Source organism: Penicillium cataractarum (assembly GCF_028827025.1).
Source record: "Penicillium cataractarum strain IBT 29864 chromosome Unknown utg000004l, whole genome shotgun sequence".
Taxonomy (NCBI): domain Eukaryota; kingdom Fungi; phylum Ascomycota; class Eurotiomycetes; order Eurotiales; family Aspergillaceae; genus Penicillium; species Penicillium cataractarum.
The window spans coordinates 3,298,230-3,310,639 of NW_026622740.1; the positions used below are offsets into that span (position 1 = coordinate 3,298,230).

Genomic DNA, 12,410 nt, shown 5'->3' on the forward strand with positions numbered 1-12,410 from the left:
CATTTGGGTCTTGGGTTGGGTTTCCTAGTTGACAACCCGCCCATGGGTCTGCTGACTAAGACCCAACCCAGCCCATGGGTTGGGTTTTCTTGGGCGGGTTTGGGCGGTGGGCGGGTTTTGGCGAGGTCTAGATCGATGTCAAGAAAGCGCATGGAGCGTCGTCGGCAACCTGGTGATAAACAGTTCCACCCTCGCCACATCAAATAGGTTCTGGGTGGTGTCGAAAGCCCCATGAAAGAGAAAAGGGGCGTTAGAAGGAACCGGCGTGAATAGATCACATCTGAAAACGGGCATACAGTCGGATGGATGGATGGATGATTTCATTTACGCTGACCCCTCGCGAACGATATGCAGCATACAACAATTATATATCACTGTACGTACATGTGTCTTGAATCACTTCTTAAACGAACTTAGAGCCTCGTTGGGGCCTGTCATGGCCTCGTAGCCGTTATTTGGATTACTGCCCTCATGGCGCGCGGCTTTGGAACCGTTGTGATGCTTCTGCGAAGTCCAAGATAGCTTCCACTGCCTTGGCTCGCGGAACAGTGTCGCCTTCTCTAGGTCCTCCTACTCCCAGCAGTGTTGATATATTGTTAAGTGCGTCCCCAACCTTCTCTCGAAGCTCCCTACGTAGATGGCTCAGCGCGGGGCAGTCCAGGAGGACGTGCATCACACTTTCCCGCGCGCCGCAGATATACTGGTCGTCTTCGCGATGGCGGAATAACTTAGCGTATGTTGACAACCAGCAATGTCCTGTCCGCAACTGCGTCAGGAGGTACGCTCGGTTTCGAGGTAAGTTTCCGTAGAGCTATCTCGTGTATTTGGCTGGCAGTGAGTTGTCGATCTTGCGGAGGTAGCTGCCGTTGCGGGATTTTTTCCATTCGCTTTCCCACTGAGCGTGGATGCCATTCCTGATGTGGGCCCCCTCTCGCGATAGCAAGGGAGAAAACGGGTGGGTCTGGCCTAGCGTGGCCGCCTCTTTAGCTAACCGGTCTGCTATCTCGTTCCCGGGTTCATCGCTATGTCCGGGCACCCATTGCAAACTGACTGTGATGCCGTGAGTCTTGGTGTTTGTAGCTATTCTTAGGATGGTATGGATGATCTGTTGTCCTGACTTATTCCGTGGGTTCTGGATTGCTTGTATTGCTAACATACTATCGCTGAGGATAGTCGCCGATCGGGCCCGAGTTTCCGTTGATCTTCGACGTTAGAGAGCGATCTTGTTGATGAGGATGATTGCGTATAAGATCCCGAGTAGTTCGGCGGCGTGTACTGACCATCGGTCCATCTGGCTAACCTGGATTTGTAGGCTTTCAGTTATCTCCGGTGAGCTATTATTGAATCCTATGGCTGCAGTGCCGAGGTGACCGTGGTGTCCCGAGGCGTCTAAGTAGACGACGATATCCGACTTGGACCGTGCCGTCTCCGCCCGTCTTATCGCGACCTCCTTATCGCGTTCGATCTCAATCGTTGAGAAGGCCTCGGTTCGCCATAGGGGAAGTGGAGTTGGATCGATCATTTCGAGGTCGTGTAGTCTCTCTAAGGACATTGTTTTTAGGGCCTCTGCGAGCGGGAATCGCGCGTACGTCCCGATATTGTTCCGTCGTCTCTGAGCGCGAAACAAAGTGTCCCATATTGGGTGCTTCCGTGGTAGCGTATAAAGTTTAGTGATAGTGGTTTAGGCGCGGAGGCGCAGGCGAAGATGGATTGGTAGTACATGCGCCTCGACTTCGAGTGTGGATGTTACCACTGTCCGGAAGGCGGAGAGAATCCGGATCAAGGCTGTTCGTTATACTGTGCGTAGGTATCGAAGGTGCGTTTTGTCTCGTAGCGTGTCGTGCCAGACCGTCGATGCGTATTCGACGACCGGTGTAACACATGCTTTATATAGTTAACGCATTTGCTCCGGGCGGAGCTATCGCAGTCCTCCAAGTGCAATGTTCACTTTAGTGGCTCGCTTGACTACCTGTTGCACGTGTTCTTTCCAACGAAGCTCGTGATCGAAGATCACACCTAGGAGCTTGGCGGTTGTTGACGGTGTGATGGTTATACTGTTCATAGTGATCTGGCCTTAGCATTGTTCACTTCTCTTCCTAGTGATGTAGATAAGTTCGGTCTTCTCCGCTGCGAAGCTAGACCCCGTCTTCCGCGCCCATGCTTCGATCCGTGGTATGTCCTCGGACTGGATTTTCGCTAAGTTTCCTTCGGCGGACCAGCCGACCCGCCAGCGGAAATAGTCGTCGATAAAGGCTGATGCCCCGCCATAGAAGTCGACGGGCTGGTCGACTAGGTCGCTATTAAAGAATGCGAAGAGGATAGGCGAGAGGGGGGAGCCTTACGCCAGTCTAGCATTATGGAGTGGTCCTACCTCCGAGCAATAGTCATCGAATTTAATGTTGGCGTGCCGTCCACTCATGAAGCTTGCAATCCACCTTCTCGCGATGGTGGGGATACCCTTAGATTAGAGGCGAGCGTCTAGGCTTATCTGGTTCACCCCATTGAATGCCCCCTTCAAATCGAAGGCCACTAGGGTAATCACTCTTTGTCTATACCACGCTCGGTCGATTGCATTGCTCAGTATTAGCAGGGCCTACTCAGTGGTACGTCCTGGGCGTCCCCCGAACTAAGTGTCCGGGAGAAGCCCGTGGTGCTCCGCGAGGTAGGATAGCCGCTTAGCTATTACTGCTTCGAGCAGTTTGCCGAGTGTGTTTAGGAGTGAAATCGGGCGATAGGCTCCTAGGACTGAGTAATCCGGTTTCCCGGGCTTTCGTAGCACAATAATGCGGGCGTTTCTCCATCTTTAGGGGTGATATCCCAGCTCTATCGATGCTGCGAAGATCCTAGTGATAAAGTATCCTAGGTGCCTCCATAGACGTTTCCAGATTAGTATAGGGAGACCGTCTTCTCCTAGAGCTGACGAGCTTTTTGCTATTCTTAGAGAGCGGTAGACTTCGGTCACGGAGATCGGTTGCCACGGGAGTTCCGTAGGGGCCTCCGTAGAGGATTCCTCTTCAGCAGGCGCTATAGGAGGGAAGAACGAGTCCATGAAGGCCTTAGCTTTCTCCTAGTTATTCGTTACCTCTCGGTCGCCTACTTTAAGAGAGGGTATACAGCCCTAGGAGTCTCGTAGTTTCATGTACGTTACCGCTTTCCAAAGCTTTCCTTCACCTGCCTCATCTAGAAACTGTCTCCAATATGATGTCTTGTATTTCTTAATTATTCGTGTCCATATCCGTCGCTTCTGGCGCATATCTTCGAAGAGCGCCATAGTAGACGGATCGTTCAGCCCTATTGCCGCGTAGCTCTCTTGCTATCTGCGCCGTGCGTAGTTCACCTCTTTTTGTTGAGACTTTAAATTAGCGGTGAACCACCGCTTTGCGTAGGGAGACGGCCGTAGGTCTGGAGTATGGCGGTTAACTGCTCTTGCAGTTTCTTTTATAAGTTTTTCTACCGTGGCATCAAGCGCCTCGATCGTGGTCGGGGTCTCCTAGGGTCTTATGTATCTCCACACCTCCTATCTAATCTTTTCCTAGTCCGCTCGATCGTAGGCTTTTCTTGCCTTAACTGCGGGGTTACGCTGTGTTCGGAGGTTCCACTCCGAGTACGTTGCTCGATGGTCGGAACCATAGTTTTCGTGGTAGAGGTGGTATTTAATGAGTAGGTCGGGCCTGTCGGTCACGGTCTGGTCGATGGTGGAGTTTCTCCCCGGGTGGCTTAGCGACTAGAAGGTCGCAGTGCCTCGGGGTAGGTAGCTTTAGAGGCCGTTACCTTGGAAGAAGTCGATTAGCTCCCCTACATCCTCGACGAACCGGGGTTGGATATGGTTACTGCCCCACGCTGGGTAGTGTCGGTTGAGGTCTCCGGAAAGGATAAGGTAAGCGCTCCTGTTGTTATCTTGGAGGGTATTTTGTATCGTGTCTTGGATAGTTAATAGTACTGTTGCCGCCGATGCTTCCTTAGGCGTGTGCATCGGTACCGGCGGGATGTAAACTGAAAAGATTAGGATTTAGGTGTCGGCGGTCTAGACCTTGACGGCTGTCAGGTCTGGGTGGTTGTATGGTAGTTGCCGGTGAGAGGACGTGGAGAGTTTCCGATTTATATAGATAAGGCTTCGAAATTGGACTGAGTCGCTCTCCACCGTCGGCCGGTAGAGCCGCCATGCGCTGTGATTCACGTGTGTTCCGTAGGCCGTGGTAGGCGGCTCCTGGATGAGAAGCACGTCTAGGTTCTGGCTCTGGTGATCGTTGATGAGGGCTTCTATACCCGCCCTCGATTTCATCATGTTTAACTGTAGGATTCGGAGGTTGTTTCCTAGTATTGTAGGGCGGGAGCGCGGGTAGGCTTCTGGTATAGGGGGTCTCCGGTGGCGTGTTTACCACCGTAGTCTAGGTAGTGGGCTCTGATATCCGGTGGGCATCGTGTACGTTCATGTTAACCGCCGTAGTGTCCGTACCGGGGGTCTTCCTTACACGACCATGCGAGGTGACTAAACCCTTGGCAGCGGAAGCACCGCTTCTTTTTGATTTCGAATTTCTCTACCCGTCTAACGCAATGTTAGTCAATCATAAGGCCGTTGTTGAGCAACCAGTGTGCCGCTTCTGCTGATTCGAGCTAAATGCCTATTAACCTAAAGGCCCCTAGCGTTTTGTCTCGTTTCTTCAGCTAGGCGATATCCTCGATTTGGAACCCGCGTTCCTGGAGGTCGTTCTCTTCTATAATCTTTCGGATGGCTCTTTCTTTGTCTTACTTAAGGTTCAGTCCTCCTGTTGGTACGTGATGTACGACTACCCCGAATCGTGGTTTGACTAGCTTAGTCTCGTTCCCTAGTTCGCGTAGCCATTCGTTGTTTTTGCGCGCTGTCTCGGCTAACGTCGAGTCTTTGAATCGGATCACGTATCTAGTTTTGGTAGTGCCGATCCCTGCAACCTACACGTCTTGGGTAGATGGATCGTTTAATAACGCTGTTCTGATACGGTCGTTCGCTGCGGGAATAGGCATATATCGGCCGAATCTGTTCGCTATTCCTTCCGTTCCGGGAGCGTCGGTGGGAGACTCTTGGGTACTGATTCGGACACAATTGTGGTCTTTGTCCGGGCGTTGGCTGCTCGGCTGGGGGTTCACACTGCCCGCACTAGCTGCTACGGCGGCCCACGACCGAGCCGATGGCGCCGGCGGTGGACGGTCGAGCTATGCCCGTAAAGCCTTGACTTCTTCGTGGAGCTTCTGGTTCTGTTCCTGGAGCACATTCTGACCGCGTTTAACATCCTGTAATTCGCCTTTGGTTGATTCGATGAGTGTGGTTTGGCGGTGGATGATGTCTTTTAGTTCGTCGATGAGCTTCCACACCTCCCGTGTGGTGACCCTACCAGTGCTCTCCTCGGGTGTATAACTCTTATTGAGCCGTCCTCTTTTTCTTGTGATTCGTGTTAGGATGTTGGCCACTCTAGGCTGGAAATCATCAACTGAGAAACTGGTGGTCTCCTGGGTGTTTGTGGGCGTGGCCTCGGGAGGCCCCGCGGGTGGGTCCGCCATCGGTCCGGGGTTTAGTTCCCGCTCGGTACACAAACCACAATTTTATATCGCAACGTAGTATCAACCATAACAAGCAGTGGTTCTCGAAATCCGCACCTAACAGTCGCAAAGCTACAGTAGTTTTCCGCCGGTACCCGGGCATACAGTCGTTCTCGAAATCGGCTTGACCGGTACACACTCTCACACTCTCTTCCGGCCCCACTGCCAAGATGCTAGCGCAGATCAGTCATTGTCCTGGCCACACTAGATTGAGGAAGGCTGTAAAATGCTCCTGGTATGATACGGTACCTAGCGAAGCAATAATACACTGCTCTCATGAGAATTCCGTGGAAGCAAATTGTGGATCGCAAATCATGCGGACACGGCCACCACCTACCTGTTCCTCGACGATCTATCAGATGACTAGAGCTTTATTGAATATTCCATGTATAGTATAGAGATATATAAAGCCTCCTCTTCCCCCAGACCCTTCTTTTAAAAAAAGAGATAAAAAAAGGCTACGAAAAGGGAATCGAACTGAGTTGCATCTATATATGAAACCCGATAAAGGAAATCCGCCCTGATGTATGCCCCAGGGCAAGTGTGTTCCCATTAACCTTGAAATGGCTGGGCCGAAACTCAACAGGAAGCCAGAGAACCTTCTCACCATTCAATTTTAACCATTGATCCCCCTCAAAAGAGATACCCGAACTCGCGTGAGACCGAGTACGTGTAGGAATGTCACGCTTGGATTGAATGGCAAGCGCACCGGAGTCGGTGTGGAGATATAGATTGTTATCAGAAAATTCCACCGCAGTAACACTTTTTCCAGCATTCCATGTTTGGGTGAGCGCGCTCGTCGCCGGGTCCCAGAGCCGTACTGTGTTATCGATTGAGCCGGACGCCAACAACCGGCCGTCGGATGAAAAGGCCACTGAGTAAACTGAACCCGAATGGCCTTCAAGCGTCCGGGTGAGCGCACCCGTCGCCAGGCCCCAGAGTCGCACTGTGTTATCGTCAGAGCCGGACGCTAGGAGCTGGCCGTCGGGCGAAAAGGCTACCGAGTTAACCGAACCCAAGTGGCCTTCAAGCGTCCGGATGAGCGCACCTGTCAGCGGGTCCCAGATCCGAACTGTGTTATCGTCAGAGCCGGACAGCAGCAGCCGGCCGTTAGGCGAGAAGGCCATCGATTTAACTGAGCCAAAGTGGCCTTCGAGCGTCTGGGTGAGCGCGCCTGTTGCCGGGTCCCAGAGCCGCACTGTCTCATCTTCAGAACTTGATGCTAGTAGCCGACTGTCAGGCGAGAAGACCACCGAATGAACGCAGTCTGAATGACCTTTGAGCGTCTGAGTAAGCGCGCTGGTCGTTGGGTCCCAGAGCCGTACCGTGTTATCGTATGAACCCGACATCAGTAGCCGACTATCGGGTGAGAAGGCCACCGACGAGACAAATCCTGAATGACCTTCAAGCGTCTCGGACAGCGCGCCTGTCGCCAGGTTCCAGAGCCGTATTGTGTTATCGTACGAACCTGATGCCAGCAGACGACCATTTGATGAGAAGGCCACCGATGAAACCAACTTTAAATGACCCTCAAGCGTCTGTAGTTCCTGGCCCCACCTTTCCTCAACTTGTGGTAATTGGCATATAATACTCGGTATCTCTTGTTTGAACTGTGTACGGATTATTGCTGTTTGAGATGCAAATATAAGGCCTGCACAATAAATTTGAAGGGGCGCTAAATCAATAATCTGGTAGTTTTTCAGAATAAATCGCCTTGCATCGCGAAGAAAATCAGAAGTTAAAGGAGAATTATTGCCCTGAATCTGTTAGTATGAACCATATGACCTCTTTATAGAACTTACAGATATTGTCGCTTGCAGCTGATCAAGAATGCCTAGTATTTCCGACGTAAGACCGAGTAGGCTCATTGCTTCCACCCAATGTAGGAAATGCTTCCGTAGGAAATGCCTCTTGAGTAATAATAAAGCACTATATATCATATTCTCCGAGTTGGCGCATTTTACCAGATGGTATGCCCAGTATCGACAGGCGTACTGTAGCTCCGGAGGAAGACTGCTATCGACAATCTGGCGGTCAATCTCTGTACGTTCGGTTCCATCAGTTGGCAGGCCACAAATGTTTTTCCGTAATGTTTCACATATCAGGAGGCATTGTCTAGCAAGCCTATAGTGTATCTTTGTCTCATTTAGCCCGAAAGGTGTCCTCTTCCGGACTCTTTCATCCAGAAGAAAGTCTCGAAAGGATAGGTGAAATAGCCGTACTGGTTCTACTTTGCTATCAGGCACCCTTATCACAGAGTGTAGCGGGTTGATTCGACGATATATAAGGTCCTCAGGAAGTTCTAGAAGTTTAGAGAGTGAATTGACAGATAGTGGACTCTCTAGTATCATAATACTTCCGATTACTTGGTGGAACTCCGAGAGTAGTTTTTCCTTTTGCTCCTTATCTTGTCCTCTGAGAAGGCGATCAAGAATTGGGTAATATGTCGCATCTAGCTTTGATTGATTGTTCTGATGTGTGAGAATCTCGCTGAGGCTGTCTGTTGGATTCCAGTGTTGGTCCTCAAATATGCGACAGACTGTCGCGGCGAAAATGAATAATGGAACTGATAATGCCACTAGCTTTTGGAAGTTTATATCTCCGGGCTAGTCGTGTGGAAGGGGTGGCTGTCTTTCGTCCCGAATCCTCGAAAATCGCTAATTCAAGAATAGTGATATATCATGTTTAATCGTCTCTTCAGGGATCTCATGCAGAACCAGGTCTCTATGGTCATGTTTCGCAAGTTTTGAAAACCCTAGCCGGATTGGTAATTTAGGTCTGCTGGTTATAAAAACACGTAGGCGTAAAGTGTCTATCTCCTGTAGACGCGGGAGAAGTTGGAGTATGAGTCGAACGTCCTTTTCTCCTTCACATTCGTCTAATGCGTCGATTACTATGATCATAGTCTGACCCGGGAGATCGAATAGTTCCAGACTTTGAAGCGGTTCAAGGACGAGTCTTTCAAATTGCTCCTTCATCGCTTTTGCTGCAATACTAGAGTCGTCACGGATTGCTTTCTCGAGGGCCGGCTTTATCTGTGGAATGCTCTTCGCGAGTTGCCTTGCGATTGTCGGGAAAAACTTCTTAGCATGTCCCCGATCGCCTTCACCTCTCTTGAAGAAGAAGTTTGCTCCTAGTGACTTGGATAGGTTGAATGATTTTGCCATGGTTCGAGAGATGGTTGATTTTCCTGTTCCCGCCATTCCATTCAACCAGAATATGCATCTTTCTTGTGGTGACGAAGCCCACTCTCTGATCTGAGAGAGGAGATCGGTTCGTGTACCTGGGAGACATTGATCTTCATGCTGATCTACGTATGAGTCGAACGCAGCTCCAGGCACAAGGGATAACTTGTCGTTAAGATCTACACAAAGGTTAGCACGATTAGCTCCAAAAAATATCTCGTATAATACCTAATGGAAGATAGAACTCGTTTGTAACCGAACCGTAGTTGATCCCTATCTCTGACCCATAATTAAAGCCACGGAATGATACAGTTGAAACCATGATTCATGGAAATAGAGGACCCGCACTCAAAAGGAATGTGCGGGGTTTAACGGCCTTAAGTGACAGGAATCGCGAGTCGGTGTCAGCACCCGTCCTCGGAAGGACTGTCGGCCCGAACCAGCCTCACCCACGTTCCCCCCAGCGCCATTTGCAGTCATGCATTTGCAGTCATGGATATGATATCATTCAGCTCGAGTTTATCTCGGTCCGTAGGGAACTGATCTGGCGTCGAGTCTTCGTATACCATTGTACACCATCTGCAGTGACAGTGTTCTGCCGATGAAATCAGTCACTAAGCGAAAGAAAAAAATCCCATGAAGTGACGACTAGCAAAGGGGATACATGCCAGGTCACCCTGAGAGGAAAGCTGGGGGCACCAGGGGAGGTGGGGGAAGATCATCGAAGTACCCTGGCCAGCTCTCATTGACGGCCATAGATCCACACGACGTTCCATGGAAGTCTATGGGATTCTCATGAGACTAGGGTATTATTATGTCGTGGAAAAGTGGAGAGATTCATTACAGTGACCTCGGATTGGTCACTTCCATCCCAGATTTCCTATTGAAGAGGGAAGCGCTCGACGGCAGTCTGACCAATCAGACGGGTCGAGATGAGAGAATATCTACCACCAAGCCTAGAAATCGTGCTGAGAGACCGAGTCGTGAAAGATAGGTATCCGTAAAAGAGTGTATATTCGTCAGTGTGTTCTTCTTGTCCCCTCTTCCTCTTCGAAGTAATGAGTGTTGAGAGGCCTGAATACCTCAGGAAACAGAATCTCAGACTAGTACAAAAGAGGAAAAGGAGGCTGACTGGTAAATGACTGTTCAATCAATACTCCTCAGCGTATTCCAATACACCTCAGTGTACTCTCACCCAATCACCTTCTCTACATCGTCACCTGTTCTCCCACTACACTATGTATTTGTATGTAATATGCGGGTAACCCTTGACCATCGGTATGGTCACTTGAATACCTGGTTACACCGCCATGGGACAGCTCAACCTGCCCCTTTTCCCATTCGTTCGAGTCCTTTTCCTTTCTTCAATCAATCAACCTTCTCTGTATGATTCCGATAGTTCTCATTCGTCCATATGCATACTAGTCTATACCAATCCTACATATCTTGACATATTACTTCGATACTGTAGATACCGTATCATACTAGGTGCATTTTACAGCCTTCCTCACCTAAGTGTGGACAGAGCAATGAACGATCTGCGCTAACGTCTTGGCAGTGGGGCCGGAAGAGAGAGTGTGAGTGTGTACCGGTCAAGCCGATTTCGAGAAAGACTGTACTGGGGCACAATGTGAAAAGGCTAGTTTTGAAATTGCTCTCTATGACGATATTTCAATCGGCGCTCCCAGTTCGTCAATTACCAACCAAGCTAGTACTGGCCGTTGTGGAGATTCTTCGTCTCGTCTTGGGCGAAGGTGCGATCAGCGGCCGTCCTACCAGCGCCAAGTTGCGCCTCCGGCGGGTATCGGCTCTCGTGTTTTGATATACGCTTGGCATAGTCATTGTTACATTTTTTAATCGTGATATATGTACTGAAATCTCTATCAAATTCGAATTACGGTTTGAATTAGCAGTCGGGGCGCTGGAGGTCGCCCGACACGACGTCCCTAGAAGATATTCAAAAGAATTCAAATGGCAAGCATATGCAGGAATCTTCTGGTCAATGCGACCTGGTTCCTGATCTGCATTCACAAGAGATCCGATCAAGTGTCCGATCAAGGGCAACCACGTAGCGATTGCCGCCTCCTTGTTTTCCACAAGGGGCGTGATGGGTTTTGAGATTATCGCGACGCGAGAAGCTGCGCCGACAATCCGGAACCAGAAGGCATGCGGCTTTTCAGCCAAATGGCCGGATAGATGACGCTGAAGGCTTATGAAATATCGAAAGTAACTTCGCCGCAACGCTGCATTTGAATTGTCGCCGCCGAAAGTGCCATGGTAGGTTTGCTGTTCCGACTGTGGCTCAAGTGTCACGGGTGGGTAGACAAAAGATCTGGTTTCTTAAACTGTTCGCAGGTTTGATCTTTTGACCAGCCGGACAGTCAGCCAAGACATACGGAAGAGAGTGGTATAAACTGACAATAATTCCGAGAGGCAGACGTCCAATCCACACATCATCCGCGAGTACCTGCATAGCCATCCAGGTGGTCCATAAAACGACCCAGGAAAAACTCTGATTGCCAAAAGTTTCTCCAAATTTATTTACACTTTTCAACATTTGTTTCAACGACCGTTGAAGGTGATTCACCGTAAACATCTTGAAAATGAGATGTAGCCGCCAAGATGAGGTTCCAAGGGTGGCCTCGTCTAGATTCATGCACGCCACGGTTCGAAGTGGGGGCTTGGCGAGGTTGGCCGCAAACTCTAAATCGCATACTTCAACGGCTGTTGAATCACCTCAACGGGCGGCAAGAACAAAGTGTTGCCTACAGATTTACAGTGCAGTCCACCACCTCTCCCATAGATTTTGCATACCTGGCAGCTACGAGCATCCGTAGGCGAAAATGCATAAAAGGACGCTCCACAGCCGGTCTAGGAAAACAGGACTTCCATCCTCATCCTCCGAGACAATCACGGTCTCGTCTGACTGCAGACTTGACTTATAATTAGTCTTGGCTTTCGCTGGCATGAGCCCATTGAAGGAAGAAATGCGCTCTCTCGCAGGACAAGCTCTGCATTATCAAGTAAACTCCGCAGGGACATCTGCGAAACCAAGAGTCTCCGCAGGGACGTCTGTGAAATCAAGAGTCTCCGCAGGGACATCTGCGAAACCAAGAGTCTCCGCAGGGACAACTGCGAAACCAAGAGTCTCCGCAGGGACATCTGCGAAACCAAGAGTCTCCGCAGGGACATCTGCGAAATCAAGAGTCTCCGCAGGGACAACTGCGACATCAAGAGCCTCCGCAGGGACAACTGCGACATCAAGAGTCTTCGCAGGGGGGCGCTGCGTCACGAATTGAACCCCGCAGGAGAGTGCTGCGTTAACAAGTTCTCCCTCGCAGCAATGAGCCCTGTGATTGTACAATCTTGAGCTTCCATGCAGCCTTGAGCCCTGCGTTATCAATTTTGTGCTCGTTTAGGCGACCCGTGGCGCCGCGGTCCTCGTCCTGATCCTCTGACTACATGCAGGCACCTCTTCGCGGTGTCAGAGACTAGTATTCGAGGGAGTTACTCGAAGAAGCCAAGACCTGCTCCAAAGAATCCATCCAAATGAAGGATCTGCTAAAGAACTTTGAGTGTCATATGATTCTGCTTGTTTGTAGACTTCATGCCCGGAGCTTCGAGGATGGGCATTCTCTGCCATGGGATGAA

The 12,410-nt window shown here is 50.2% G+C and overlaps 2 protein-coding genes across 2 annotated transcripts; both read right to left on the minus strand.

The window, feature by feature from the left end:
* Positions 1–6,062: 6,062 nt before the first annotated feature.
* On the minus strand, positions 6,063–6,923 carry N7496_005691 (WD40 repeat domain-containing protein; the record flags this gene model as incomplete). The annotated part of the gene is made up of 1 exon (XM_056698620.1): positions 6,063–6,923. One exon carries the CDS (start codon positions 6,921–6,923, stop codon positions 6,063–6,065), a length of 861 nt encoding a protein of 286 aa, XP_056557145.1.
* A 4,855-nt stretch (positions 6,924–11,778) lies between these two features.
* N7496_005692 (uncharacterized protein) lies at positions 11,779–12,304 on the minus strand (the record flags this gene model as incomplete). The annotated part of the gene is made up of 3 exons (XM_056698621.1): positions 11,779–12,042; positions 12,122–12,213; positions 12,271–12,304. The coding sequence occupies 3 exons, from the start codon at positions 12,302–12,304 to the stop codon at positions 11,779–11,781; spliced, it is 390 nt and encodes a 129-aa protein (XP_056557146.1).
* Positions 12,305–12,410: the final 106 nt, after the last annotated feature.